The 26,319-nt window shown below is 44.9% G+C and overlaps 1 protein-coding gene across 1 annotated transcript in view; it reads right to left on the bottom strand.

Annotated features, from left to right (window-relative positions):
• LOC115074732 (histone PARylation factor 1) overlaps positions 1-26,319 on the bottom strand; it is a 76,919-nt gene that overhangs the window by 43,583 nt on the left and 7,017 nt on the right. The window contains exons 4-5 of the mRNA XM_029574528.1: positions 14,365-14,463; positions 1,604-1,754 (exon numbers count right to left, since the gene is read on the bottom strand). Coding sequence (XP_029430388.1) covers positions 1,604-1,754; positions 14,365-14,463 — 250 coding nt within the window. The remainder of the gene's footprint in view (positions 1-1,603; positions 1,755-14,364; positions 14,464-26,319) is intronic.

A 26,319-nucleotide genomic window follows, 5' to 3' on the forward strand; every position in this document is an offset into this window, starting at 1 on the left:
GATAGGAGAGGCTGGGAAGGGCTTGTGCTTCCGGCAGATTTTGAGGCAAGTGTACAGCCAGGGCTGGTTGCACCTGGACAAAGGTTTGCAGCCCTTTGAAAAATTCCACCCAGGAGTTCCTGGGTACATGTTGATGCCAGGAGGGATTGTAGTGGTAGCCCCGGAGGAACTTTCCTGTGGGGGCGCTGAGTTGGACATAGTTAGGTCCAGGGTGCCATCATCAGTGGTTGCGGATCTCGCTCCTGGCTGTGGGAGGTCTTGATTGGGCTCTACCTGGTTCTGTTCGCACTGCTGTCACAGAAGGGATTCTAATTCAGGCTGCGCAGCTCTGAAGTGGCAGGCTGGGCAAAGGAAGGGTCCCTTGGCCTTCTTGGATGGTGGTGCCATTGTTTGTGTGCGTATAGAGCTTAAAAACTCGTCAGTGCAAGATTTATGCGCGTGGATGCTCTTAGTTGTGTGAGTTGGGAGCGCAGAATTTATGTGCACTATGTACGCACAAGTTATGCATGCAGGCGGCGGATTTTGTGCATGTGGCACAGTTATGCGCGCAGTTGTGTGTGCAGCCTCGTTGTACGCACCACTGTGCACATAACCCAGATGTGCGCGCAGTTAATCGTGTATCTCTACGGACGCACTCAAATTAGGCACCTCGGGCCTGCTCCACGTGTATCGACAGTGAGGGGGGAAGATTGCACCGATGGCCCCAGCAACAAGATGGCGCCCCCCCGGAGGGTCTCCACGTGTGGACCCTCGACCAGATCGGGGCCTAGCCAGAGGGAGGCTGCTCAACCCGATTTAAACCTTGGAGGAAGGTCGGTATGGCTGTTCGAGCCTTGGAGACTTAGAAGAAAGGGTTTCTACCTTAACTAGTCTCTGCGCTTACCGGTTGCGTGCCGGACGGTCTCCAGCTGTGGGGGGGGGGAGAAGAATACCTTCACGCCGCGCTCGAATCTGCACCCGTTGCCTTTCAGCCACCCTGGGACAACGTCCATGCTGGGAATTGGCCGGCGAACTAAGGCTCACCTCTGAGGGATATCGAATCGACCTCAGGAAAGTCTCGACTGGGGGAGGGACAGTTAGGTTTCACCGCAGGAGAAGCAGGGGTTCTCTTCTTAAAGGTAAATTTTCTTCTTTCTTGTAAATGTTACACTATTCTCTTTTGGATAGGGTCCACATCTGCTATGGGAGACAGAGAAATACTGAAGAGCTAAGCATGCTGCACGGGTATATGTAGGCTGACATCAGCTTTGAAATCTTACTCCGTCTCCCATCTCTTATCAGGAGAGCACAATACCCATTGGTCCTGAGTCCATCTGGGTACACGCTAGGAAATCATTAACCTTACCACCCCCACATTGAAAAGATTGATATGGCCAGCAGTTTAACAGATAACTGTGCGACTCAAGCTCCAGATGGATTTCTGCCACAAGCTACTGAATTCTGTAATGAACACAAATGGATGATATGAAAAGAAAGGAAGTTAGCTTAGGGCTATGTTCACCCCACACAGCAAAACAGCAGCCAATCAGTCCTCTATAACAAAAAAGAGAGAGCGATTTAGCTTGGGCTTAATAGGAACCTGCCTCCTCTCTTTAAGCCTTACTTTCTTATCCCTTTGTCGCATCTTCAGCGTCTTCTGCTCCAGTGAATAACCCCATTCTTCTGCTGACCTAGTCAGTTTTTCATCAAGGTCTTTCAACAGGGCCCGTTGCTTTTTATCTGTCATTTCCTTAAGTTTTCTACACAAAAACAGCCTGAGAGAAAAAAAAAAAGATTAACTGCAAACAAGAATAAATAAATTCAGACAGCCACAAGAGGCCCTGTTGTGATCAGATAGATCTACCAGCTCCAGCCATATCGTGCCAGTGGCTTTAAGGGAAGGGATAGCAGCATGTTCATCTTATATATGGCAGAAAGTGAAAGATTCACATCAATTAATTAGCTGAGTGCGCCAGACTGCATCCATAGAAAAAGCCTGCTGAACATCACATTGAACTTACATGTGTCCTTATCCACACCAAATTTGTAGGACATGTCTGTGGTTCCTAGAGGATCCATATATATACCTGAATGTACACAAAGTAGGCTCCATTAATTCTGCATGGAACCTGCATTTTGGATTATTGTTACTGGACTATTATTACATATATAATTAATAGATGCTTAACTTGAGACTAAGCAGTGTACAATCATAATATAAAATATAGCATAACAACACACACAATAACCAATACAATAGTCTACAGGATGATTTGCTATCCATCAAATCCACAGATTCAACAAGGGCTATCTTTATTACAACAAAAAAAAACAAAAAAAAAAAAAACAGGCTACCCTTAAATAAAAGTGTTCAGAACCTGGTCAGAAAGCTAAATTAAATAAAGGAAAATTGGTTCTTACCTAATTTTCATTCCTGAAGTCCAGACAACTGGGTTTTGCATCCTTACCAGCAGATGGAGGCAGAGAACTATATATATATCCCCTTGGGTTGATTTGTGATTTGTCTGTTTGGGGGGCTCCAACCTTTGGGTTTGGTGTGTGCCCTCATTTAAGGGGGTTCTTATGGAGGAGTTACTCTATAGTTGGCTTGGGTACAAGTCAATATTGAGGGACTGCAGGTGGCACTCTGCAGTGTCTCAAAGTTTTTAGTTCTCTGCCTCCATCTGCTGGTAAGGATAGATTATACATACACACACACACACACACACACACATTCTGATAGTTCTTCCCAGTAAGAATGCCAGAACAATGAACAATGACTTGCTGTAATGGTCTTCAGACTGGGTCTCTGGACTGATCCGTGGTACTTCAGGAACGAAAATTAGCAAGTAAGAACCAGTTTTCTTTTCCAGTTTGTACTCCACCTCAGTCCAGAAAAGTAGGATGTACCAAAGCACCCCTATATTGGGCGAGCCCTCCTCTCAACACACTTAGCCAAAGCTCCGCTCTCCTGGAATCTGAACATCTAAACAGTAATGGTAAGATAAAGAGAAGACCGTCACCACTCTACAAATCTCCTGCGGAGTCACTGACACTCGGCTCACGACTCTACCTGTGCTCTAGTAGAGTGCACACAACCCCTCTGGAATTCTTCTCCCCTTACAGAGATAGGCCAAACAATAGCTTCCTTCAGCCAACACACTATCGTGTCCTTTGAGGCCTCGCATCCATTTCTGGCACCTCCAAACAATACCAACAAATGATCCAACCGCCAGAAACTTACTTTTGCCTCTGGCGACTTGGCAGACCAATTCGGAAAGGCAGGAGCTCTACAGTCCGATTCAGATGAAAATGAAGAAACCACCTTAGACAGGAATGAGGGTACCTTGCGCAAAGATATCTCCTTGTCTGAAACCTCCAGAAATGGTTCCCTACAGGACAAAGCCTGCAACTCAGATTCTTCTGAATGAACAAATTGCCACCGAAAATACCATCTTCAGCATGAGGTCCTTTTGACGATGCCTTCCTCAATGACTCAAAATGAAGGCCCACAATGCACACGCCAGACCCAATCTATGCACCGGTGGCCGCAGATGCTAGACCCCCCTTCAAAAACCTCACAACATCTGGATGCAAGGCCAAAGTTTTCCACGAGGCTCCCTGAAGGTGCTGGGACTGATTTTTGTCAGCGATTGTTTTTAGGCGACATCAGTTCTCTAAGGCAGCACTTGATTCCTCCCGGGGGGAAAGTGCCCTTGGGCTACTTTTGGAGCACTGCAATGGCAGAGAAGCCATTGATGGAACCCTGCAAGGCTTGTGGGGTATGGTCTGCCTATCTGAACTCCCTCTCACTTTGCACTACTTGTGCTGTGGGAGGGGAGGGGTCCTCAGTTAAGGGGTCTAAGCCTCGGAAGGCCACACGCGGATCAGGCACCGGCACTGGGGCCAAATGTAGGGCTTCGGCGTCTGCTGCTGCCCCTGGGGGGAAAAAAAGATTCCCAGGATGACCCTCCTCCACTGTCTCCCGCGGTGCGGGAATAGAGATTGGAGGACTTGAGGGCCACAGAGTCTGATTCCAGTGGTGATGACGCTGGCCCGGGAAGTTTTTCGCCGGAATTTGTGCTCCTGATGCATAAGGCATTCCTGGCATGGAAGTTTGCGAAGCGCAGATACCTGGAGGGGAGTGTGGGGGCCCCCCCGAAGTGTCCTCATCTCCGAGCAGACAATCATATTTCCCGTGATGCCTTGGTACGGGAAGATTTGGATGGCTCGGACGACCTGCGGTGGACCCTGGCTCGGAAGGCGACGATTCCCGCATGGTCCAGTTATTCAAGAAGGAGCTGTAACCCCTTATTCCTCAGGTACTTGAGGAACTGGGGGTGAAACTCTCTCTAGAAGAATCCGACAGTGATGGCGTGAACCCGGTCCTGGATGGCCTCCAGGGACCGCCTAGCGCTTTCCCCATCCCAAAGAAGATTCAGAAGTGCATCAGTTGTGAGTGGGAGTCCCCAGATGCAGGTCTTAAGGTCAGCCAGGCAATGCAAATGTTATATCCGCTACTTGATGAGCACTTAGAATGCCTTAACGTCCCTAAGGTAGATGCAGCAGTATCGGCAGTTACTAGGAAAACTATCATCCCAGTGGCGGGGGCTTCAGCGCTTCAAGATGTGCAAGACTGCAAGCTGGAATTGCAGCTGAAACGCTTGCTCGAAAGTCTCCTCGTTGGGCCTACGGGCGGCGGTGTGTGCGACCATGATGCAGCGGGCGTGTTTATGTTGGATTCAGAAACCACAAGAAGCAACATCCTCAGGTGGCCCGCCTGCAGGTGGCGGTCTCTTATGTGGCAGATGCCTTATATGACCTGGTGCTTGTGTCTGCCCGGACCATGGTGTCTTCGGTAGCAGCTCGACAGCTTCTGTGGCTCCACAATTGGGCAGCGGATGCTTCCTCTAAGTCGCAATTGTGTAATCTTCCCTTTTGGGGGAAATTACTATTTGGAGAGGATTTGGACCAGCTGATGAAATCTCTGGGAGAATCCAAGGGCAATAAATTGCCGGAAGATAGGAAGCCCTTTAAGAAATCCTTTGTTCCATGGACCCTGTTTCGGGAATCCCAAAGAACCAGATCGGGGAGGGGTGCTCCCTCTTCTGGTGCCAGGTAGTCCACTTCTTGCCCACAGTCAGTCCTTTTGCGGCACCGGCCGGCCTACAAGAGGCGGCTTTGGGCAGGGGGCTGGAGCCAGTAAATCTGCCCAATGAAGTCAGGCCCACCCACCCCTCGTGCGGGACGATCAGGGGCAGGTTTTCCCATTTTTACGAGAAGTGGGTCAAGATCACTTCACATCGCTGGGTGCTGGATGTGGTAAAGTACTGTTACGCCTTAGAATTTTCTCGGCCTCTCAAGGAGGTTTTCCTTGAAATCATGCTGCGTTTCCCACAAGAAGCGGGCCGTGGTGGAAGGCACCCTGCAAAGATTGATGGATCTGCAGACTATCGTCCACGTACCACCAGAAGAGCAGGGGCGGTAGTCCATTTATTTCATGGTTCCCAAGAAAGAGGGGACTTTCCACCCCATTCTGGACCTACAGAAGGTGAATATCAGACAATGTCCCCCGCTTTCGGATGGAGACTAACATTGCTGCGGTCCGGAAGGGGGAATTCCTCACCTCTCTGGATCTCACAGAGGCTTACCTGCACATCCCGATTCACAGCGATCACTGGAAGTTTTTGCGCTTCAAGATTCTGGGTCGCCATTTCCAGTTCAGAGAGCTTCCATTCAGCCTGGCGACGGCCCCACGCACCTTTAACAAGGTGATGGTCATGGTGGCAGCGGCCCTCTGGCAGGAAGGGGTGATGGTTCACCCTTTTCTCGACGATTGGCTAATTTGAGCCAAGTCAGAAGAGGACTGCTTGTGGGCAGTACACCGGGTGACCCATTGCCTTCAGTCCATCGGTTGGGTGATCAATGAGGTGAAGAGTCATCCGATGCCTTCGCAGTCCCTAGAATATTTGGGAGCCCGCTTAGACACCTTGCTGGGCAGGGTGTTCCTGACAACGGACAGGATGTGCAAACTGCAGCAGCAGGTGCATCTTCTACTGTATCTCCCGATCCCTAGAGTGTTGGACTATCTGCAAGTCCTGGGGTCCATGGCATCAACGTTGAGTTGGTCCCTTGGGCATTTGCTCACCTGAGACCGTTGCAGAGGGAACTCCTGTCTTGGTGGAATCCAGTGTCGAAACAGTACCAGTTACCGTTGCCACCACAGGCCCTGTCCAGCCTGGAGTGGTGGCTGTTGGAAGCCAACTTGCAAAAGGGAATGCCCCTTGAAGTCCCGGATTGGGTGATTGCCTCGACGGATGCAAGTCTCCAGGGCTGGGGAGCAGTATACCTGGGCCATGCGGCCCAGGGTCTCTGGTCCCTGCCTGAACGGTCATGGTCCAATCGCCTAGAGACGAGAGCAGTCTGCAAGGCGTTGTTGGCCTTCCAGTCCCTGGTGCAGGGAAGGATGGTTCGCTTCTTCTCGGACAATGTTACCATGGTGGCTTATCTTAATCGCCAGGGAGGATCCCAGAATCTGGCCATGGCGCAGGAGGCTCATCTCCTGTTTGCATGGGCCGAGCTTAATCTGGAAGGAATCGCAGCTTCTCACATGGCAGGCGTGGACAACGTGCAGGCGGACTTCCTCAGCTTGACCCCGGGAAATGGGAGCTGTCCCGGGAGGCTTGGAATCACATTTGTGTCAGATGGGAAGCCCCCCAGCTGGACCTCATGGCAACCCGCCTCAACTCAGACGGATCGGTTCTTCAGCCGAAAAAAAGGAAGTCGGGTCGGTGGGAATTGACGCCCTAGTTTTTAAGTGGTCAACCGGAATCCTCCTGTATGTCTTCCTGCTTTGGCCGCTGATCGGACGAGTCCTGTGGCGCATAGAAGCTCATCCCGGTCTGGTAATCCTGTTGGCCCTGGAGTGGCCACGGCGGCTGTGGTTTGCGGATCTGGTTCGTCTGGCAACCAAAGGTCTGTTGTGCCTGGCTCATCTTCCAGACCTCTTACATCAAGGTCCCATCTTTTTGGATAGGGAGGATTACTTCTTTCGCGGCCTGGCTTTTGAGAGGCAGAGGTTATGAATGAAAGGGTATTCGGAACAGGTGATTTCCACCCTACTGCAGGCCAGGTGGCCCTCGACTTCTATGGCTTACGTATGGGTGTGGAAGGTGTTTGAAGCTTGGTGAGATCAACAAGGTTTAGTACTGTCTGTGTCCATTCCTCAGGTTTTGGCTTTTCTGCAGCAGGGGTTGTCAAAAGGCTTGGCTTATAACTCCCTGCGGGTTCAGGTTTCAGCCCTAGGCTGTCTCAGAGGTCGGATAGGTGGCAGACCCCTGGCCAGCCACCCTGATGTAGCCAGTTTTCTGAAAAGGGTAAAGCATCTTCGTCCTCTGATTTGTAAGACGTGCCCGGAGTGGAATCTCAACCTAGTCCTCCAGGTGCTCTGTGATCCCCCCCTTTGAGCCACTGGGGCACGCCTCTATGAAGGACCTCACCTTGAAGGCTGTGTTTTTGGTGGCCATTTGCTCCGCTAGGCGTATTTCACAATTGCAGGTTTTGTCCTGTAAGGATCCCTTCCTGCGCATTTCGGCAGATAGGGTGTCCCTGCGTATGGTGCCCTCCTTTTTGCCGAAAGTGGTGTCTGCCTTCCATGTTAATCAGACCGTGGAGTTGCCTGGTTTTCCCAAATGGACTCGTGACTCAGCTTCAGGAAAAAATCTGCATCTTCTCGATGTTCGCCAGATTCTCCTTCATTATTTGAAGGTCACTAACTCCTTTTGGAAAATCGGACCACCTTTTTGTTTTGGGGCCCGAAGAAGGGTGAGAAGGCATCCAAGGCCTCCTTTACTTGCTGACTGAAGGAAACTATTTGTTTGGCCTACATCGGCAAGGGGTGAACCGTTCCAACTGGACTGAAAGCTCACTCGAGGAGGGAGCAAGCGGCTTCTTGGGCGGAGTGTCAGTTGTTTTCACCTGAAGAGATATGTAGGGCTGCAGACTGGTCCTCCCTGCAGGGCTCCGGACCAAACACTTTTTGGAGAAAGTGTTCTGCGAGCGGGTCTTTCGGGTTCCCGCCCGGTGTAATGTGGCATTGGTACACCCCACTGGTCTGGACTGATCTGGGTATATATAGGAATGGAAAATTGGTTCTTACCTGCTAATTTTCATTCCTGTAATACCACAGATCAGTCCAGGGACCCACCCGGGTACTACTGCTGAAAGACTGATTTACCTGGACTTAAGCTGCTGTACATAGGAAGTCTATCAGAATGCATTTATGCCAATTCGGTGATAGGAACAGTGGTTCAGACCTGGGGTTTTCAGGTTTGAGGCCTTTTTTTGTTCTGGCCCTTGAGGGTATTTTGTTTCATGTTTGCACTTTTTAGGGAGTTAAATGGGTTTTCGTCTGTTGTTTCTTGGCTTGGGTATGGATAAATACTGAGGAGCTGCAGGTGGCACACTTTGATATAGCAGTGCATAACCCACTGGTCTGGTCTGATCTGTGGTATTACAGGAACGAAAATTAGCAGGTAGGAACCAATTTTCCTATAATAATCCAGGTGCCCAGTTATCACATGAACACTGGCAAGATGCTCCTGAGATAAGACAGGGATGAAAATTAGGAATAGTGCACAACTATACAAAGCAGTTTCTAATCACCTTATTAAATGCAACTACAAACAATTCAGAGTCAAAAATGACCCCTAAGGATTTTAATCTTAGATTCAATTGGTACTTGTACTTTTGAAACTATAATCTTAGGGTGCTCAAATTTCATAATTTACTTTCTCACAGAAGACAAAGGTGCTGTAGGTAAATTTAAAAAGCGCCATAATATGACCCAAGCAAAAAGCAATAGCTTCTAAGTAATTTGATAGATTTTTCAAATATTTAGAGTGATCCATAAATCTGGAAATAGTTTACGTAAGACCGAAGGTTAATGCCCATACCTCGAATAATGTCCATTAAAGGCTGAACAAATATGTTGAATAAAATAGAGAAAAAAACAGATTCTTGAGGCATTCCACATTTTAAAAGCAAAAGGAGCAATAATATCATGCCCAGTTTCTTCACACCCTGACTGCTTAAGAACAGAAGCGATCCAATCTAACATTGTTCCACTGCCTCCAAAGTCTCTTAGCTAATAAATAAAAACATCATGGTCTAGGGAGTCAAAAGCAGATAAATCAAGGAAAATGAGAAATCCGAATCCCTATCCAAGCTTCAGATCCAGAAGAGCGGTCTCATTACTGAAGCCGGTCTGAAAGTCCTGACGGAAATCCAAAAGATCAAAGTCTTCCACACAATTTAAGCTGCAACGTAATGGCCTACTCAATAGTTTGCCCAGATAGGGCAAGTTAGATACAGGTCTGTAATGTAATCACTTCCAGGGTATCTGTGATTTTTGTCAGTACAAGTTGAATAGCAGCATTCTTAAGTCTGGGGCCAGTCTAAAATACTGACCTCGGTGTAGCACACAGTTTAACCCACGGTTGTGCACAAACTTTACTACTGATGCAGCAAGGAAATTTTGTGCACAAGAAATGTGCACACATCAATGAGCATACAGGTTTGTGCTCTCTTATTCAAATCTCATTCTAAAGATGGCATTAGCTATTACACAAATATAAATTTAAAAAAAGTGTGTTCACAAAAACTCAAATAAATAGTTCACATATGTTCAGCACCAAATTCAAAAAAAGGCATAAAGTCTTTTCAAATGGGACCTTCCTAACACCAGAGCAAGTACTTTAATTTTTCCCTGCCAGCCCAGTCATATTTAATCGTGTGTCCAGAACATTGTATAAATTTTTATATAAATTTTAAATGCTTGATGTGCACCACATGCATAAAATTGTTAGAGTTATTAAGAAAAATTGGGAGATTATGCGGAATCTAGAGTGCTTTGAGAACAGCAGATTAATTATTGCAAACAGACTAGAACGTAATCTGAAAGATTTTCTCGTTCCCTCTGCACTCCCACAAAAACAGACTAAAGATGCAAGACCCCAGGGTCATTACCCATGTGGTCACTGCACAGTGTGTCCTGTGAACCCTAAAGCAAAACAGGTTCTGTTTAATAATCAATTAGAACCGTACAAATTGACACAATTTACAAATTGTCAGAGTGAGGGTGTAGTGTATGTAGCCTACTGCCCTTGCATGAAATTTTATATTGGCAAAACCATTCGGTCCTTAAATAAGCGACTGATTGAGCACAGAAGTGCGATAAACAGAAAAATTGAGGGGAAACCAATGGTTGAACACTGTAACCAGGCGAATCACAAATTTGAAGACTACAAATTTTGTGTACTATACAAACCTAGAATGAATTGGAGAGGGGGAGATTTAGATACAAATTTACTTCGTATGGAACAACGGCTGATTTATAAATTTAACACTGTGGAACTTGTAGGTTTAAACCAAGAGATAGATTTTTCTGTTTTCTTATAAGTTGCATTAGATAGGTATACTAGTTTACCTTTGAAAGGCTAATTAGTCTGGCGATATAGAACCTATGATTATAGGGAATGTTGGCTGATAGCTTACAAGCACCCATTTACAAAGAATGAGATACCTACACATAAGAATGAGATGTTAGGTTTTTCACTATGAGTTACAGTATCGGGCTGACACTGAATGCTACATAATAACCACATCAACTCACATAAATAAGGTCTATCTTAATGTGCTACAATTGTAACACTTATGACAAGAATTATTGTGTCTGACTAATAATGGCTGCAGTATCCTGGAATCACATTTTGTAATTTCTAAGTTTTGCAATTTAAGTTTTGTCTATAGAGTGGGTATATTCATATGAATGACTGAGTTGAAGGAAATGACGTCATATTTTTTGACGAGGTAAGAATGCATAATATTTGTTTACTAATGGTTGCAGCATCTTAAAATACCCTATTTTTCAATTTTTAGGCTTTGTATTCTCTTTTTTTGGAATTGACTGCAGAGTTGATATATCCATTTGATTGACATAATTGGAAGGAAATGACGTCATAGTTTTTTGGCGCGGTTTTGTCTTGAGTTGACTATATAAATAACTACACGGCAAATGGACCCCCCTTAGTTGCAGTGCTATTTGTTTCCAGACAGATCGCTGCGTTGTAAGGTAATTACTGTATCTTTCTCGAGTGAATATTAAGAGTGATAGGGATTGAAAGTGGTTTTGTTGTTTTTTTGTAAACTATAATGTGTAGTATAATTTTATTGTGAATTTGTTGCAATGCAATCGCAGCATCTAGCCAAAATTTTTGAGATCAGTAACGTATATATATCTTTTTTTTATCATTCTGCTGTTACTTAAGTATCGTGTAGAGTTTTTAAATTACCAATTAGGATTAAAAGAAGAAACGTCATAGTGTTTGGCGTGATGTTTTTTGAAGTTTCCTTGGATGCAGTGACATTTGTTCTTCTTTTTTAGCGCTGCAAGGTAGTTTTTATACTGTCCATATTGAATAAATTCTTTTAGAGTGATATAGCTAGATCGCTAGGAATTGTAGGTTTTAAATGAAGTATTGAATTGGATAGTAAAGTATATATTATTATTCTCATAAGACCATACACTGTGCTAATGAGAATTTAAGGCTGTATATAATCAATACAAATGTAAATACATTTTATTATTTATTTTTTATAAGGACATGACTTCACTAGTTTTAAGTAAACATAAATCCTGTTTGTTGTTGAGAGTGACCCCCTATCATTATTTAAATTTATAAGTATATGAAGTTAACTTAATCATATATAGAGTATACCTTAGTAAAAGACATTTATGTGGTTTAACTACCCTAGGTTATATTAGTAACTATATGGTGAATCTTGGATTAAGAATGACTTCTATACATTTGAAGAATTTACAATATGTGACCATTATTTTGTATAAACAATATTAAATTGTGTTTTTTGTTTAGTTTTATTGCAACAATCAATACACAGATTGACTCTTACTGCAGTGAGAATATGTTTACAGTATAAAGGTAATTATCTCCGTTCTTTACATTTATATATAATTTGCTATTTTGTAATATGGTTTGCATAGGTATGAGAAATCGATAAGTATCTCTCTAAGATTTTGGTATACAATATAAAAATGTTTAAATATATATGTCATAAATAGATGTCTTTACATCTTTATGATGGTTCATATTATGAAATGTATTTCTCTATGCTTTTGGCATATTGTATAAAAAGGTTTAGATATGGATGTTGTAAGAAAATGTTTTTTAAGATAGATATTTTGGGACTCCATATAATAATGGTTACCAGAAGTTTTTTGTGATATATTTTTTTTTAAAAAAAATATTTATTGTTTTTTAACCTTTTAGCCCCTGATGCAGCCTTGTTGGCGAAACTCAGTTCGAGTCGGGCACCTCTAATAAAATCTTCCATGGTGTAAGGTAGTCCCTTTGTTGTTTTTTGCGTTGGCTACGTGGGACCGCCTTCCGATTTGCTTTATTGGACCTTCCCTTGCATATTTGGGCCTGCTGCAGCCACAGGAATAGTTCAGGAATACAATAAAACTTGACCAACTTAGTTATGGTGTAGATATTGCTTCAAAGATACAAGAATCAAAATAGTAGCTCACCTTGCATCAGGAACAACTAAGAGGTAAACGTTCACCGTCTTGAGTGTATCAAGAGGTCCTACCAGCTCCCTGGGGCCTCAAGCTCTCTAGGCCTGGGCTCTTATGACAGGGTGAAGGGAGATTCCCTTCACCCAGAATCCCTTGCGGCCTTCTGCCTTAAGGAGACTTGGGTTAAAAGCCTGGACCACTGGGGAGGGGTCCGGAAGCACGGACCCCAGAGGAGTGGAAGGTGCCGGTAGCTCAGTGTCAGAAGCGGGACAGGAAGGCCGGGTCCTAGGAGCCCCTTGATCCTCCGCAGGCCTGGGGATCTTAGCAGGAGGAGAATATTGCCCATCCAAGTCTGCCTCAGCCTCCATATAAGCTTTGTGAAGCAGTAAAATAAACTGAAAAGAAAATGGGTGCTGTCTCTTTAAGGGCGCCCCCCCCGAGGCACGGCAGGAGGAGAATCATGTCCCAAATCGCGAGGCCTTTGGGGGCTTAACATAGGCGGAGAAATCGGCAGGAAATCCCCTTCCCCTGAGCATCTGAGCCCTGCGCAGCATCGGGGCCCGAATTGGGCAAAATGGCCACCGTTCCCGTGCTTGTCGGGGACAGGGCAGGCCTCTCCTTGTGAACTTTCTAACTGCAGCCTAAGCCACGTGATCTTTTCCCTGCAATTGGCAGCTGCAAATGCCCCTCGCCCCCGGGGGCTAAGTCCACACCGGGAACCGGCTGCCAGACAGAGGCCTACCTCTGAGGGACCGCGGAAATCACCTCCGTAAATTCTCAACCGGGGGAGGGATCCGTAGGTATCACCGCAGGAGAGCAGGGCTCATCTGTAGAGGTAAGATTTCTTCTTTGTTTTGGATTTCTTTGGTTAGAATACTCTAACGCTGTGCAAGCGTGTACAGAGTCCCAAACTGCTATGGAGACTGAGATATACTGAAGAGCAGAGCTTCCTGCAGGGGTATGTGTACTAGGGCTGACGTCAGATTGAAATCTGACTCCATCTCCAACTGCTATCAGGTGCACACTATACCCATTGGTCCTGAGTCCATCTGCTACATGCTAGGAAATATCAGGTTGGCTGATATTGGGGATGGTTAGAAATATTGGGTTGTGGCTATGGGATAGGTTTTTAATTATGTGGTGAGTGTGATGTTGAATGTGAGTATGTGGGTTGTGTATGTGATTTGACTGCATATGAATGATGGTTTTTTTAGTTTTGATACAACATTTAGTGGGATTTCATTCATTGAGAGTTTGGATGATATAAATGTGTGTGAATATACAAAGTAAAATTGAAAAATATTAAAAGGTTACTAGAGATGTTGGCTTATGGAAACTTAGTAATAAAATGTTTTAAAAGCTTTGTTTTTTTCAAAGCAAGCATTTGGTGAGTAACTTACCACTATTTATTGATGGTATTTAACTTTGCTCCATGTATAAGTTATGTCAGCTTCTGTTCACTCAGATTTATTGAAGCATTCAATTTGACCATGGGTGCCTAAACCTTTGCACACTACTAACACATCAGGATATTGCTCTTGTGGATCTGACAATCTTGTAAAATTAAATCTGCTAAGAATCTTGGTTAATCACTATTACAAAACAAGATTACATTGTGCTGCATCAGTAGTTGATGCCAAATAAGCCAACTGTGTATTCATTATCTGCCTCATAACTAGGGGCCTTTCAGACTCCAATGTTAAAGACAGGTTACAAAAGAACTAGTAAACAGTAGGACCACCTTGTATTAACATAAAGGGAAAAAGAAATAAAAATAAAAAAAGCCTTACTTGACGGCAGCAAATAAATTGTCCCCAACTTGAGAAATTGTGCAGTTTCTTTTTGCTTCATTTGCACCAACAAAGACAGGGAGTTCATCTGGTGAATCCCTGAAAATAGACCACAGAATTAGATGACATTCAAGAAAAAAAAAAAAAAAACCCACACCCACATGCAGCTGTGTCGAAGCTTCCAGAGCCAAACCAGAGTGTGATAGGGTTCTTCTGTCATGCCTACATCCTTACTCCCCATCCCTTCCACAAGTGCATCCACCCACCCCTTCCACAAGTGCATCCACCCACCATGTTCCTGATTTTAGAGATGTATAATATATAGATGCATATATTTCACAGTACAGATTTACAGATATACCTAACTTTGCAAATACATATTTAAAGTAGCAATACTAACAGCTAATTTAGATATTTCAACTAGCAGCCAGAAAACAAAATAATTTAGCTCCTTTTGTCTGATTTTTTACTGTCTGAGATTATTAATCATTGAAAGCTGAGAAAGCTTCTTCTTAGCCAGTGCCACTGTTCTAAATCTTTGCAGCAGGGTATCACTTTTGCCAACTTTCATCAGCACCTCATGCTGATTGACTTATAGGATAAACAGCAAAAAAGTAGACATGGGGAACGAGATTAAGAATAGAAGACATCGCCATAAGAAGGTACATAAACGCTGTTACAATTTTTGGAATAACAGAATAAAATATAAAAAGAAAAAAGACGACCTAGAAATACAACCCACAACGGCAGCAATGCAGAGAAGCAGATAAGGAAAACTGTGAATCCTACCTGCTAATTTTTTTTCCTCGAGTCCCAGACCAGTCCAGACAAGTGAGTTTCTCCCCTTCCAGCAGATGGACACTGAAAATAAAGGTTTAGCTGCACGCTTGGTATTTAAGTTAAAATGCCACTATAGCCTCTCAGTAACTTGTCTAAAAGTAAAAAACAGTGACACCCCCCCTTACTTCCTACAAGCAAGGGATTTGGTGAAATAACATTACTATTACATTTGCTATGGGCCGGAGTCCTAGACAGCCAGGTGGGATGATGGCACGCCATGTGTTGTGCTAATTTCTCAAAGTATTTCGTTAACTGTAATATTCGAGTGGTAGGGTATAAAATGAGTATATGTATATGCCATATGGATCCATGTATGTGCTTGGTGTCTCCCTAGCAATCTCGATTACACCTTTTATAGGTGTTGACGGCCATGGCTGAAAGCCTTGGTTGCTAACTCCGCTCCAGCCCCACGCACTGCAGCCAAAATTCACTATAACGAGGCTCATGCCAGCACAAGAAGAAATGTGATAGAGAGTGTACCTTCGGTGTACTCAAAGGCAGATCCAGGATGTATGGGTCACTCCGGTGGAGCCCTGCAGTACAGCGGGAGAGGTGGTGAGCATTATTACAGCCTGCTGCAAGCTACATAACATTTGTTTGTGCTTTGACTTGGACGCGGAGGTCGCAGAACACTTGCCGCCAGATCCACCTCTTGAACCAGCAGCAAAAGTGGACAATACAGCGAGGGGGCTATGATGTTCACTGAAGGATTATTGCCAATTATTTCTCATTTAAGTTGTCATCAAATACACCAAGAACCCTTGACCCCCATGTCATGATATTGGTCCAGTCTTGATTCAAACTGCCTATGCAAAATCCTTTTATATATTTTTCTTAACATAACAGTAGATTCACTGCATCTCGGGATTGGAGTCTGTCCTATCATCTAAGCCTCGCAAGCATGGGCATCCATCACAAAATCTCCCACCTACTCCTAAGGCTTGCACCACGCCCTCAGCCTTTCAACAAAGCCCATCGCTGGGGTACAAAATCTAAATCCTGTTTTGTGTTTTATTTCAGGAGCTGTAATCAGAGGACAGATATACCCATATCCAATGCATTATATATAATTTTTTTCAAAATGTGCTAATAAATATTTTGAATTTCTTTAATGGACTCTGCTCTCTGGAATAAGGTGCCTGTGATACATATATCATTTACATCCCTCTCCCCTTGTACCAGTTAATGCCATTGCTGCCTTATTTTGTAAACAGTTATGATGGCGTTATTCTGACATTCCAAATAATGGTATATAAAAACTCCTTAAATAAATGTGTCAACCTGGCCCTCTCAGCAATTCCCATCCATTGTAGGCAGGTCCACTTACCCTCTCACAAGGCTCCTGCATTGGCATTCCTCTCCTAGCACCTTGCTTGAGACCTTGTAATGTGTGGTGGGACATCATGGACACCTTGGAAAGACCATCAGCGCCCATTATGGGCCCTTCAGACATATAGAATGGGCGTTCATTATCAAATCTTCCACTAGACAAAACTGTATATATATGAAATACAAATCAACAATTTGTACATCATATATATGCGCTGCCGCATATAGAATGGGCGGCAGCGCATGCAGTGAGACAGACAAAGAACACACCGCACAACTTCACCACCCCTGACGAAGCCCACGAAACATGAACTGTGTCTGGTTGTCTCAAACGCTGTCCAAGCAATGCAATGATAAGTGTCTAGTTTCCAAACAAAAATCTTTTTGAAAAATCCAAAAAAATATGAATAGCAGCGAGTGTGGTCATCGATGATTGAAACAAGGTAATACAGTCTCAAGCAACACAATTGACTGTCACGCAGCATTTAAAATGCTGCAAAACCAAAGCGTGAGGTATCTTCCTAAGCAAAAAGCAGCTCACAATTTATGAGGTTTCCACACTCATCCAATAGATTACATGGTATGAAGTGTTTTCAGCTCGTGAATATGTTTATCTAATTACTACTGTTCATTATCAAATGTCATCTGACATCCATAAAAGTTCTGCATGCCCTAGACAAGAACTCCCAAGGCCTTGTCTTTGGGCGGCCTTAGGCAACCATTACCTAGGGCACACAGACCCATCACAGATGCCGAAAGCATGGACACTTTGCCCATGTGCCCTAGACAATGGACGCCTTGGAAAGGCCACCTAAAGCATGGACGCCTTGGAAAGGCCAAGCATTGGGCATCCAAAGGGCCAAAATCTGAGATTTGGGTGTCCATTTAGGGTTCTGACGTAGATAACAGATGTCCATACAGAAGTGGTCTTGTGTGCATGATCATGGATATCCATCCCCCGCGGCCATGCCCAGAAGTCCATTTTGTGCGGTGCCCTCAGCACTTGAGGATCAAAAATGCCACGTGGGAGGCTCCCCAATTTTAAAGAGGACATCCGGCTCCTTGCAGAGCTAGTCATAGCTGACGAGAGGCACTTCTAATTTCACCCTGGGCACTGCCAAGACCAGGATCAGGCAGATAAGTCCTGGCTGGTGCTCAGGGTGAGCTTTAATGCCCAGGCTTCCTTCCCCAGAGAGGTAAGTTGGGAAGATAATAGGAGCAATTCCTTGAGGCCTCCCTGCAGATTTCTTGTTGTCAAAATGGCCAATTATGGTTTAAGAACTTTTGCTCCAGGAACTTCAAAATTGTTCGGGGGGGGCTCAAAAAAAAGCCAGTGAACTTGCCGACTTTTTCGACAACAAAATCACAGCACTCGTAGCCCCCCTCAAAGGACTAACACCATTCACAAGCCTCGCAAACAACCACAACCAGCAATCAACTACATCAACCGCTTTTCAACCCATCACACACACAGCTGTCCTTGAATCTCTTGAACCCACGTCCACCTTAGAAATAGCGAATATCCTAAAGAAGATAAAACCGTCCTCTCACCCCTTAGACCATATACCATCAAACCTGCTGAGTTCAATCCATGACATCATTGCCAAGCCAGTTGCCAATATCATTAACTGCTCCCTCGCCCAAGGCCAAGTTCCGGACCAACTCAAGTCAGCACTGCTCAAACCTCTCCTCAAAAAACCCAACCTTCCCACCACAGATCCGGCCAACTACAGACCTATAGCTAACCTCCCCATGCTAGCTAAAATTATGGAGAAAGTTGTCAGACAACTTGCTGAATTCCTTGAAGAGAACAATATCCTCACCAATAATCAATATGGATTCCGAAAGAAAAAAAGCACCGAATCCTTATTAGCCACACTAGCGGACACCATCATCTTCAATCTCGAAAAAGGCCAACCTTGTCTCCTCGCGCTCCTGGATCTTTCCTCAGCTTTCGACACCGTGAACCACCCTAACCTACTACAACAACTGACAAATATCGGCATCACTGGAGCAGCTTTTAACTGGTTTAAATCCTTCTTAGAGAACAGATCATACAAAGTTAAGATAAACAATAAGGAATCTCACCCCATCCAAGCCAAGATGGGGGTACCACAAGGATCATCACTCTCCCCCACCCTCTTCAACATCTACCTTCTCCCACTCTGTCATCTGCTTACTAACCTCAAACTCACCCATTTCCTATACGCAGATGACATACAAATTCTCATACCTATCACAGAGACCATACACAAAACCATGGATCATTGGAAAAAATGCCTCTCATCCATCAACGATCTTCTAACCAGCCTCAACCTCGTTCTAAACACCAAAAAAACGGAAATCCTCATAATAGCACCAGATAAATCTGCCCCGCCAACATCCAGCAACCCTCCAGACGCCTCAGGATACTCCACAGCACCTCAAGTGAGAGATCTGGGAGTACTACTAGACAACAGACTCAGCCTCAACAAATTCATAAATAACACCACAAAAGAATGCTTCTTTAAATTACAAGTGCTGAAGAAACTAAAGCCCCTTCTACTCTATAGGGACTTCTGCACAGTACTCCAGGCCATCATTCTCACTAAATTAGATTACTGTAATTCACTCCTGCAAGGCCTTCCAGCATACACTACCAAACCACTCCAGATGGTACTGAATGCCACTGCAAGAATACTTACCAATGCCAAAAAAAGGGACCATATCACCCCGATCCTCCAGCATCTCCACTGGCTTCCCATCAAATATAGGATTCAGTTCAAGACCTGCATGATGATTCACAAGGCCCTTCACAACATCTCCCCACTCAACCTAACTTTCCAGCTTCAACTACACTCTTCTAACAAACCAACCAGAACGGCATACCAGAATAGAATGATCACACAACCTGCAAAATCTACCCTGAGAAAACGTGCTCTATCCACAGCGGGCCCGTCTCTCTGGAACTCACTACCACCAGACCTCCGTCTTGAACCATGCCACATTACTTTCAAGGCGAAACTCAAAACTTGGCTATTCCATCAAGCTTTCCCAGAGAGCTAATAGCAATAAGAACAAACATCCAGCCTTGCCTTGCAGCAATGTAATGTTCATCTTGCTTCAGTTACATGTACCAAGTTATTTCCTAAGTTTATTTCAGTTGTTTTAAATTAGATTGTACTTTATTATAGTTTATTCGATATGTTCCATGTATGTTCCATGTAAACTGCCTTCCCGGCGATAGTTTTCTCTGTTAATTGTGAACCGGAGTGATATGTATTGTATACAGGAACTTCCGGTATATAAAAACCTAAAAATAAATAAAATAAATAAATTATTATTATTATTATTAAGTGTGGAAAATCAAGGTTCCTAGCATAGACCAATTGTATCAAATTTGTTCATTGCTGATGCTTTTTTGGTAAAACCTGCAAGCAAGTTAATGAACTGGGTGGGAGCTGCAGGCCACACATCACTTTCTCGCACTGCTGAATCTTATTTTTTTTGGTACCCACCAGGGGGAGGCTTTGAAGAAGAGTGTGGAGGCTCTGATAACAGGACTGGGATTACCTCCAGGCCCTATGTACCCAGCGTGGGCACAGGAAGATATGTGGCATTGGTTTCACATCGAAGTAGGAAACATGAGACAAAAAGTGAATATAGTTTAATGGTTATGTAAAGTGCACTGAAAACTATATTGTAGGAAGTTTGCAGTCTATATGTTTAATAATGTAAATTATAATCACTCACAGCTATTAAAGGTTTGCCTGAAATCATGCCAGCCTATATCATCTGTGAGCAATTGATAAATCTTGACAAATAACCTCCTCCAACCCACCGTTCAGGACCCCTCCCCCCCACCCAGTTGAATCTTAGTGACGCTTTGATATTTCTCATTTCACACACCTCCAAGCACATCCGAAGAGGAACTGGAGGAGGTCAGAGAGGCACCACTACCACCACCTCCTCAACCACCCACCAAGGCGCAGGCAGCAATGCGACCGCCAGCAATACCACCTACCCCTCCAGCACCCATTTCTCTCACCCCATCGTCCATGGAGGCCGAGGAGGTAATCATCATAGATGACCAGCTCGCACCAGAGGCAGCAGCAGGTCAATAGTTCCTGGAAACTGGTGCAGCATCTGGGGAAGGACCACAGGAGCAAGGCAGGCCCTCTCCCATCCAGGCTGAGAAGAACCAGGCTTAGTAAAAATCAGAAGAAGGCAATTTTCCCTGAGCCTCCAAGCAGCTCTGGCACAAGTTAGAGGGAACACCAGGCTGAGATGCCCAAATATGACAAGCAACACAGAGGATAAGGCACATAGGTTTTTTAGCTATAGGCACCAGTCTGTCAGTACACTTAACAGGAAACTGAAAGGTGTGCGTCCAGCTGAATTCGTGCTGTAAAAAAAAAAAAAAAAAATAGGCGTCCAAATTTTAAGCATTCAATCCTGAGCCTGATGAGTTCCCAAAAACTGAGCACTCTCAATGCCACCCAGATCGTGCGTACAGGAAAGTGCACACCCAAATTAGACACCCAAGCAGGCATCCAACTAAGCGTCCAAAAAACTGGGTGCACAACTGATGCACAGCTGGACGCACTCGCACAAATAGACTGTCCTGAAAAGGGCAGTCTAATGCACAGGAAAACGTGCAAAAATGCTGCCGCGGCCTACCAGGCAGCACACAGAGAAAAGCCTAAGAGCGGGGCCTAGCCCAAAAGAGCTGTTCAATCCATCAGGATATCCATGTCCCTAAAACTACCCTCTGAGGCAGGAATGAATGTCAGATCGGCACGCCAAGCACGGAGACCATAGAAAGGAGGAAGCCCTACAAAAAACCTTCCCTCTCAGTTCTCTTATTTTTTTTTGTTTTAGCTTTAGCCGAGTTAATCCTGTCCCAGCTGAGTATAGTGTCCTTCTCTGGCTGCGGTGGGGGGGGGGGGGGGGGGGGGGGGGGGGAGGGAGAAGAGGGAAAATACCATCACCGCCACGCTCGGCTTTCTACACCCGCTGTCTTTCAGCCGATATAATCAGCTGAAAAAACAGCTACCAGACTAAGGCATTCATCTGAGGGACCTCAGAAATCACCTAAGGAATTCTCAACTGGGGGAGGGTCCATTTGGTATCACCTCAGGAGAGCGGGGCGAATTAACTTTCCTTTTTCCTTCTAAAACTTGAAGCAATCTCCAGTAGGGAGATGCACATCCACCATTTGCTAGAGACAAAGTACTGGCAGGCTGTCCTCACTACAGTGGTATATATACTGTGATGTCAGCTTTGCTCCATCTCCATCTGCTAGTAGAGGTGAATAAAAGCAGTGGTTCTGGATCCAACTGTCTGGATGCTAAGAAATAGCCCTTCCACAGCGGAGGACTTGCATTCTTGACCTCCTAGAAGAAAGCATTCCATCTGAGTTTTTTTTTTGTTTTTTTTTACTTTGCAGCAAGCCAGAGCTTGTCTCTGCTCTCAGATCTGCAAGTTATGTCTTTATAAAAACAGTCTTTCTATAGAACAAAATTAAAAGAATGGATCCCGTGAAGGGAAATATTGTCTCCTCCACAAATTGACCTTGTAGAGGCTCCAAACTCAAAGAGGCCAATGTAATAAGACCCACGGCAAAACAGGTTTTTATTACCACGCGCAGCTAAAGCTGGCGCCTCTGCGAGATGTAAAAATAAAATTATGCAAATGATTTGCATGCAGAAATAAACGCAGTCATTAAGAAATGGGCGTACCTAAGCGCGGTAAGGCCCTATGTAATAAGCGGCCACATCAGCACAGAAAAGCCGCATCGATAATTCACGCATAAAAGTGAAAAAGCGAACAGGTCTCCCTATTCAGTGAAAGTATAACCCTGGAATGTATTTTTAATATTTCAAATAACTTTGTGCTGCAGAAAAAAAATGGCAAATATTTTCAAGGGTGATAATTCACACTGGTATAAACAGCAAGATAGGTGCTCAGCTGGGCATGAATCTGGATGCTCAGGCACTAAGACAGGCGCTCACAGTCTGGCAAGAATCTGGCTGCTCAGGCGCCAAGATAAGCACTCAGCTTGGTGCAAATCTGGCACCCAGAAAAGTGCCTAATCACCAATCTGGACACACGGGGCACCGAGATAGGCGCTCAGCAGGGCTTGATTCAGGGTGCTCGGGTGCCCAGACAGGCAGGTGCCAGGAGCATTCAGGTTGGCGATTATCCAGGTGCCTTTCTGGATGCCAGATCGTCCAGATTCTCAGCAAGCTGAGCACCTAGCTCAGCACCCAAGTGGCCAGATTCATGGCTAGAAAAGCACCTATTTTGGTGCCCGAGTGGCCAGATTCCTGCTTAGCTAGGCACCTATCTGCTCTCAGGATCCCTCTTCTCTGCCTGTTCCCTCCTGAACCTCTCTCTCCTGCCATGACCTCTGTTACCTGTCAAACCTTCTGCTACTATCATCTTTTGTGAACCTGCAGGATTTACCACAGCATCAGGTACAGTTGGACACAATCAGAAATCTCCATCATAAAAATCACACCAGAGCTGCACGGATACACACCCGCACCACATAAAAGCAATGGAATAAAATAGCCCCCCCAAGTCTGTGCTGACACTTAACTCGTGCCCTGACCATGGCGTTAAAAACCCACACTAGCATTAGCGCTACTCCCTGCATTACCTATGATTAAGTTATCGCCTATTTTGCATGCCATTAGCATGTACTCGCGCAGAAAAACCATGGGTCTGTAAACGCATTCGTACATGCTTTTTTCCTTGCCCTAAAACCCTTATTACATCCCCGTATAGGGTTTTGCACGGGAAAACGCGCATGCAAACCCGCAGCAGCTTCAGCACACCTTATTACATCGGCACCTAAGTCAGGTCCACTATGTGGTCCTTTTTCATGCCAACAAACGAGGTAACCCGACACTAAGTACCCACTATGTAGCCTCGTTCTCTCAACAGCCAAGGTTGGAAAATAGAATGGAAGGGATCTTACAGGGAAGAATCCTCTAACCAGAAGAAAGAGAGAAGGCAAACCCATGCTTGCACTTTCAGAACTCAAGTCTAATGAAAGTCCAGGCTCCCATCAGGATCACATGCAGGCCTATAAGGATATCCAAACCCATGCCGAAGAACAGGAGTGGTGCCTACCAGTGTTTCCACTGTGGATAAATCTGGGGAACCCACCCAGTTTTGACCTTGGGCAGATTGCACCCACCTACTCACAAGTCAGGCACAATTCACCAGCTGACACACTGAGCCATATGACTGAATTGTTTCTGCCTCCCTCTTTTTACAGCTTAACCAGAAGCAAGCTAAGGGAGGGAGAGGGGAAAGTGATCACCTCAGACCCTGTGAAGGAGTCCAAATTTGACACAGCACCATAGGGAGACTGGGAGATAGTCCAAGAAACAAGCCTTTTTTTTTTTTTTTTTTTAATAAACTTTACTGTCTTCTTGTTGCTCTCCCAGAATAGAAAGAGTGTGTGTACTATCAGTAGCAACTGCTGCCACAGATCCCCCAAGGGAAGGTAGTGGTGCTTAACCCATTGGTATGGGAACTCAGACACAGAGGGTCCGATGCAATAAACCACACGTAAAAATCTGTGTGTCCACACTGGGCACCCATTTTTGAATGCACGCATAGCCACGTCTCCTGGGCGTCTGATGCAGTATGGGAATAAGGTGCCGAACTAAGAAGAACCTGCTAGTGATCAATCCTGCGCCCCAAGTGTGTCCTTGGCAACGGGCATACAACCACTGGAAAATTGAGCGTCCATTTTCCTAAGCTGGTCGCCGACAAGATTTTTTTTTTTTTTCACGTTGCTGCTTTCTGTGGTTCCTCCTACTTAGTATCGTAACGATACTAAAAGTCGGGGGAAGCACAAAGCAGGATTTTTTGCATTTTAGTGAGCCCTTGACGCGTGGCAAGACTTAACATCAGCTCCAGGGCTAGCACTGAATTTGCTGTGTTAAAAAGCGAGTGTCAGGAGCATGGCAATATTTGCTTCAGGGTAATAGCCTCATCTACATGGCATTTACCAGTGATGAACGCCATTAGCTATGCACATTTTGGACACGCTAATCTCCTTATTGCAACGGGTGCTAGCCTAGCATGTCCAATCACTGGTTAAACTGTGCGCTAGCCTGAGCGTGTAATATTGCATCGGCCCCCTTAGTCTGTTCTCAAGGGGGAATGGAGAATCAGTCCTCATCAGGACCATCACCCAGAGCACCTCCAAGACTATGCGCTCCCCTAGAAACCTGGGCCTAAAATCTTACTGGGAGCAGCTTGCTTATAGCTGCACCAGCCCACGTCTGCACCATTTGCTGGAGACTGAGAAATACTGGAGAGCTGAAGGCAGAACCAGATCTTTAAGAACATATGAACTTGCCATGCTGGGTCAGACCAAGGGTCCATCAAGCATCCTGTTTCCAACAGAGGCCAAAACCAGGCCACAAGAACCTGGCAATTACCCAAACACTAAGAAAATCCCATGCTATTGATGCAATTAATAGCAGTGGCTATTCCCTAAGTAAAATTGATTAATAGCCATTAATGGACTTCTCCTCCAAGAACTTATCCAAACCTTTTTTGAACCCAGCTACACTAACCACATCCTCTGGCAACAAATTCCAGAGCTTTATTGTGCGTTGAGTGAAAAAGAATTTTCTCCGATTAGTCTTAAATATGCTACCTGCTAACTTCATGAAATGCCTCCTAGTCCTTCTATTATCTTTATTGGGGGACTGGTCAGCTGTGAACATTCCCCCCCCCCCAATCTGCTTGCAAGGGGGACACAACCCACTCGTCTGGACTGCTCTGGCATGGTTCATAATGAAGTCAATTTATTGAAAAAAAAAAAAAAAACCTCCTTCAACGTTAGGCATGCTTTATAGTGAAGTACTGAAGTCACATCTTGTGTGTTAGACGATGGCGGTTGTCTGTGCCCTCTCTCATCTGCACATGCACACGTGGAAAATTCCTGGCTGAGGGAACATACACACACAGGAAAATATGCATGTTAAACTCCATGTGGAAGAAATGTATGCATGCAAACTGTCTGTACACATGCAGATGAAAAGTGACAGGAGGAGCAGCTAATAAAAAGAACACACGCAAATATAGCCTTCTCCCCTCAATGGCAGCTGCAACACAGACATCCTCTATACCTGTTTTCCCCCCTTCCCCCCATAAATATATTCCCCAACTGGTTGATGGAGCACACAGACAACACTTCCTCACACATACAATTCAAAACAAGTTGGGCCTGAACTGACAAGGAGGAGGATGTGGCACAATGCAGAACCGCTGCCCCTCTTCTGCTGTCTCCCATCAGTAGTGGGTTGAATGTGGAAGGAATGGTGAGCAGGGGATGAGAGATCTACGAGGGAGGGAGGGGGCAGAGCGTATGTTTGAGAGACAGAATGGACTGGGAAGGGGTTGAGACACAGCATATAAAGAATGCCTTTGGAAACTGTGCATATACTTTTCCAATCTTGTTAAATACTTTTTTGAAAATGAAACAAAAAAAAAAAATTGGTTCTCTCAGACTGTGAATGGGTTAATTTTGTTTGGTTTTCATCCCTTTCTATTTTATTTCTAACTTTTCATGCCTTCTCTTTCTCCACATCCCCTTTTATGCTACTCTCTTACACATCTCTTGCAGTCTTTTCTCCTCTCATTACACTCTACTAGTATGCTGGGTGGAGGGGGGGGGTGACTGTGCATCTGGAGGGAGGAGTGGAAGTAGCAGGGAGAAGAGGGGATAGTGCCTGGAAGGAGAAAGTAAAAAAAAAAAAAAGTAAGAATGCAAAT

The sequence above is a fragment of the Rhinatrema bivittatum genome, chromosome 1 (assembly GCF_901001135.1).
Source record: "Rhinatrema bivittatum chromosome 1, aRhiBiv1.1, whole genome shotgun sequence".
Taxonomy (NCBI): domain Eukaryota; kingdom Metazoa; phylum Chordata; class Amphibia; order Gymnophiona; family Rhinatrematidae; genus Rhinatrema; species Rhinatrema bivittatum.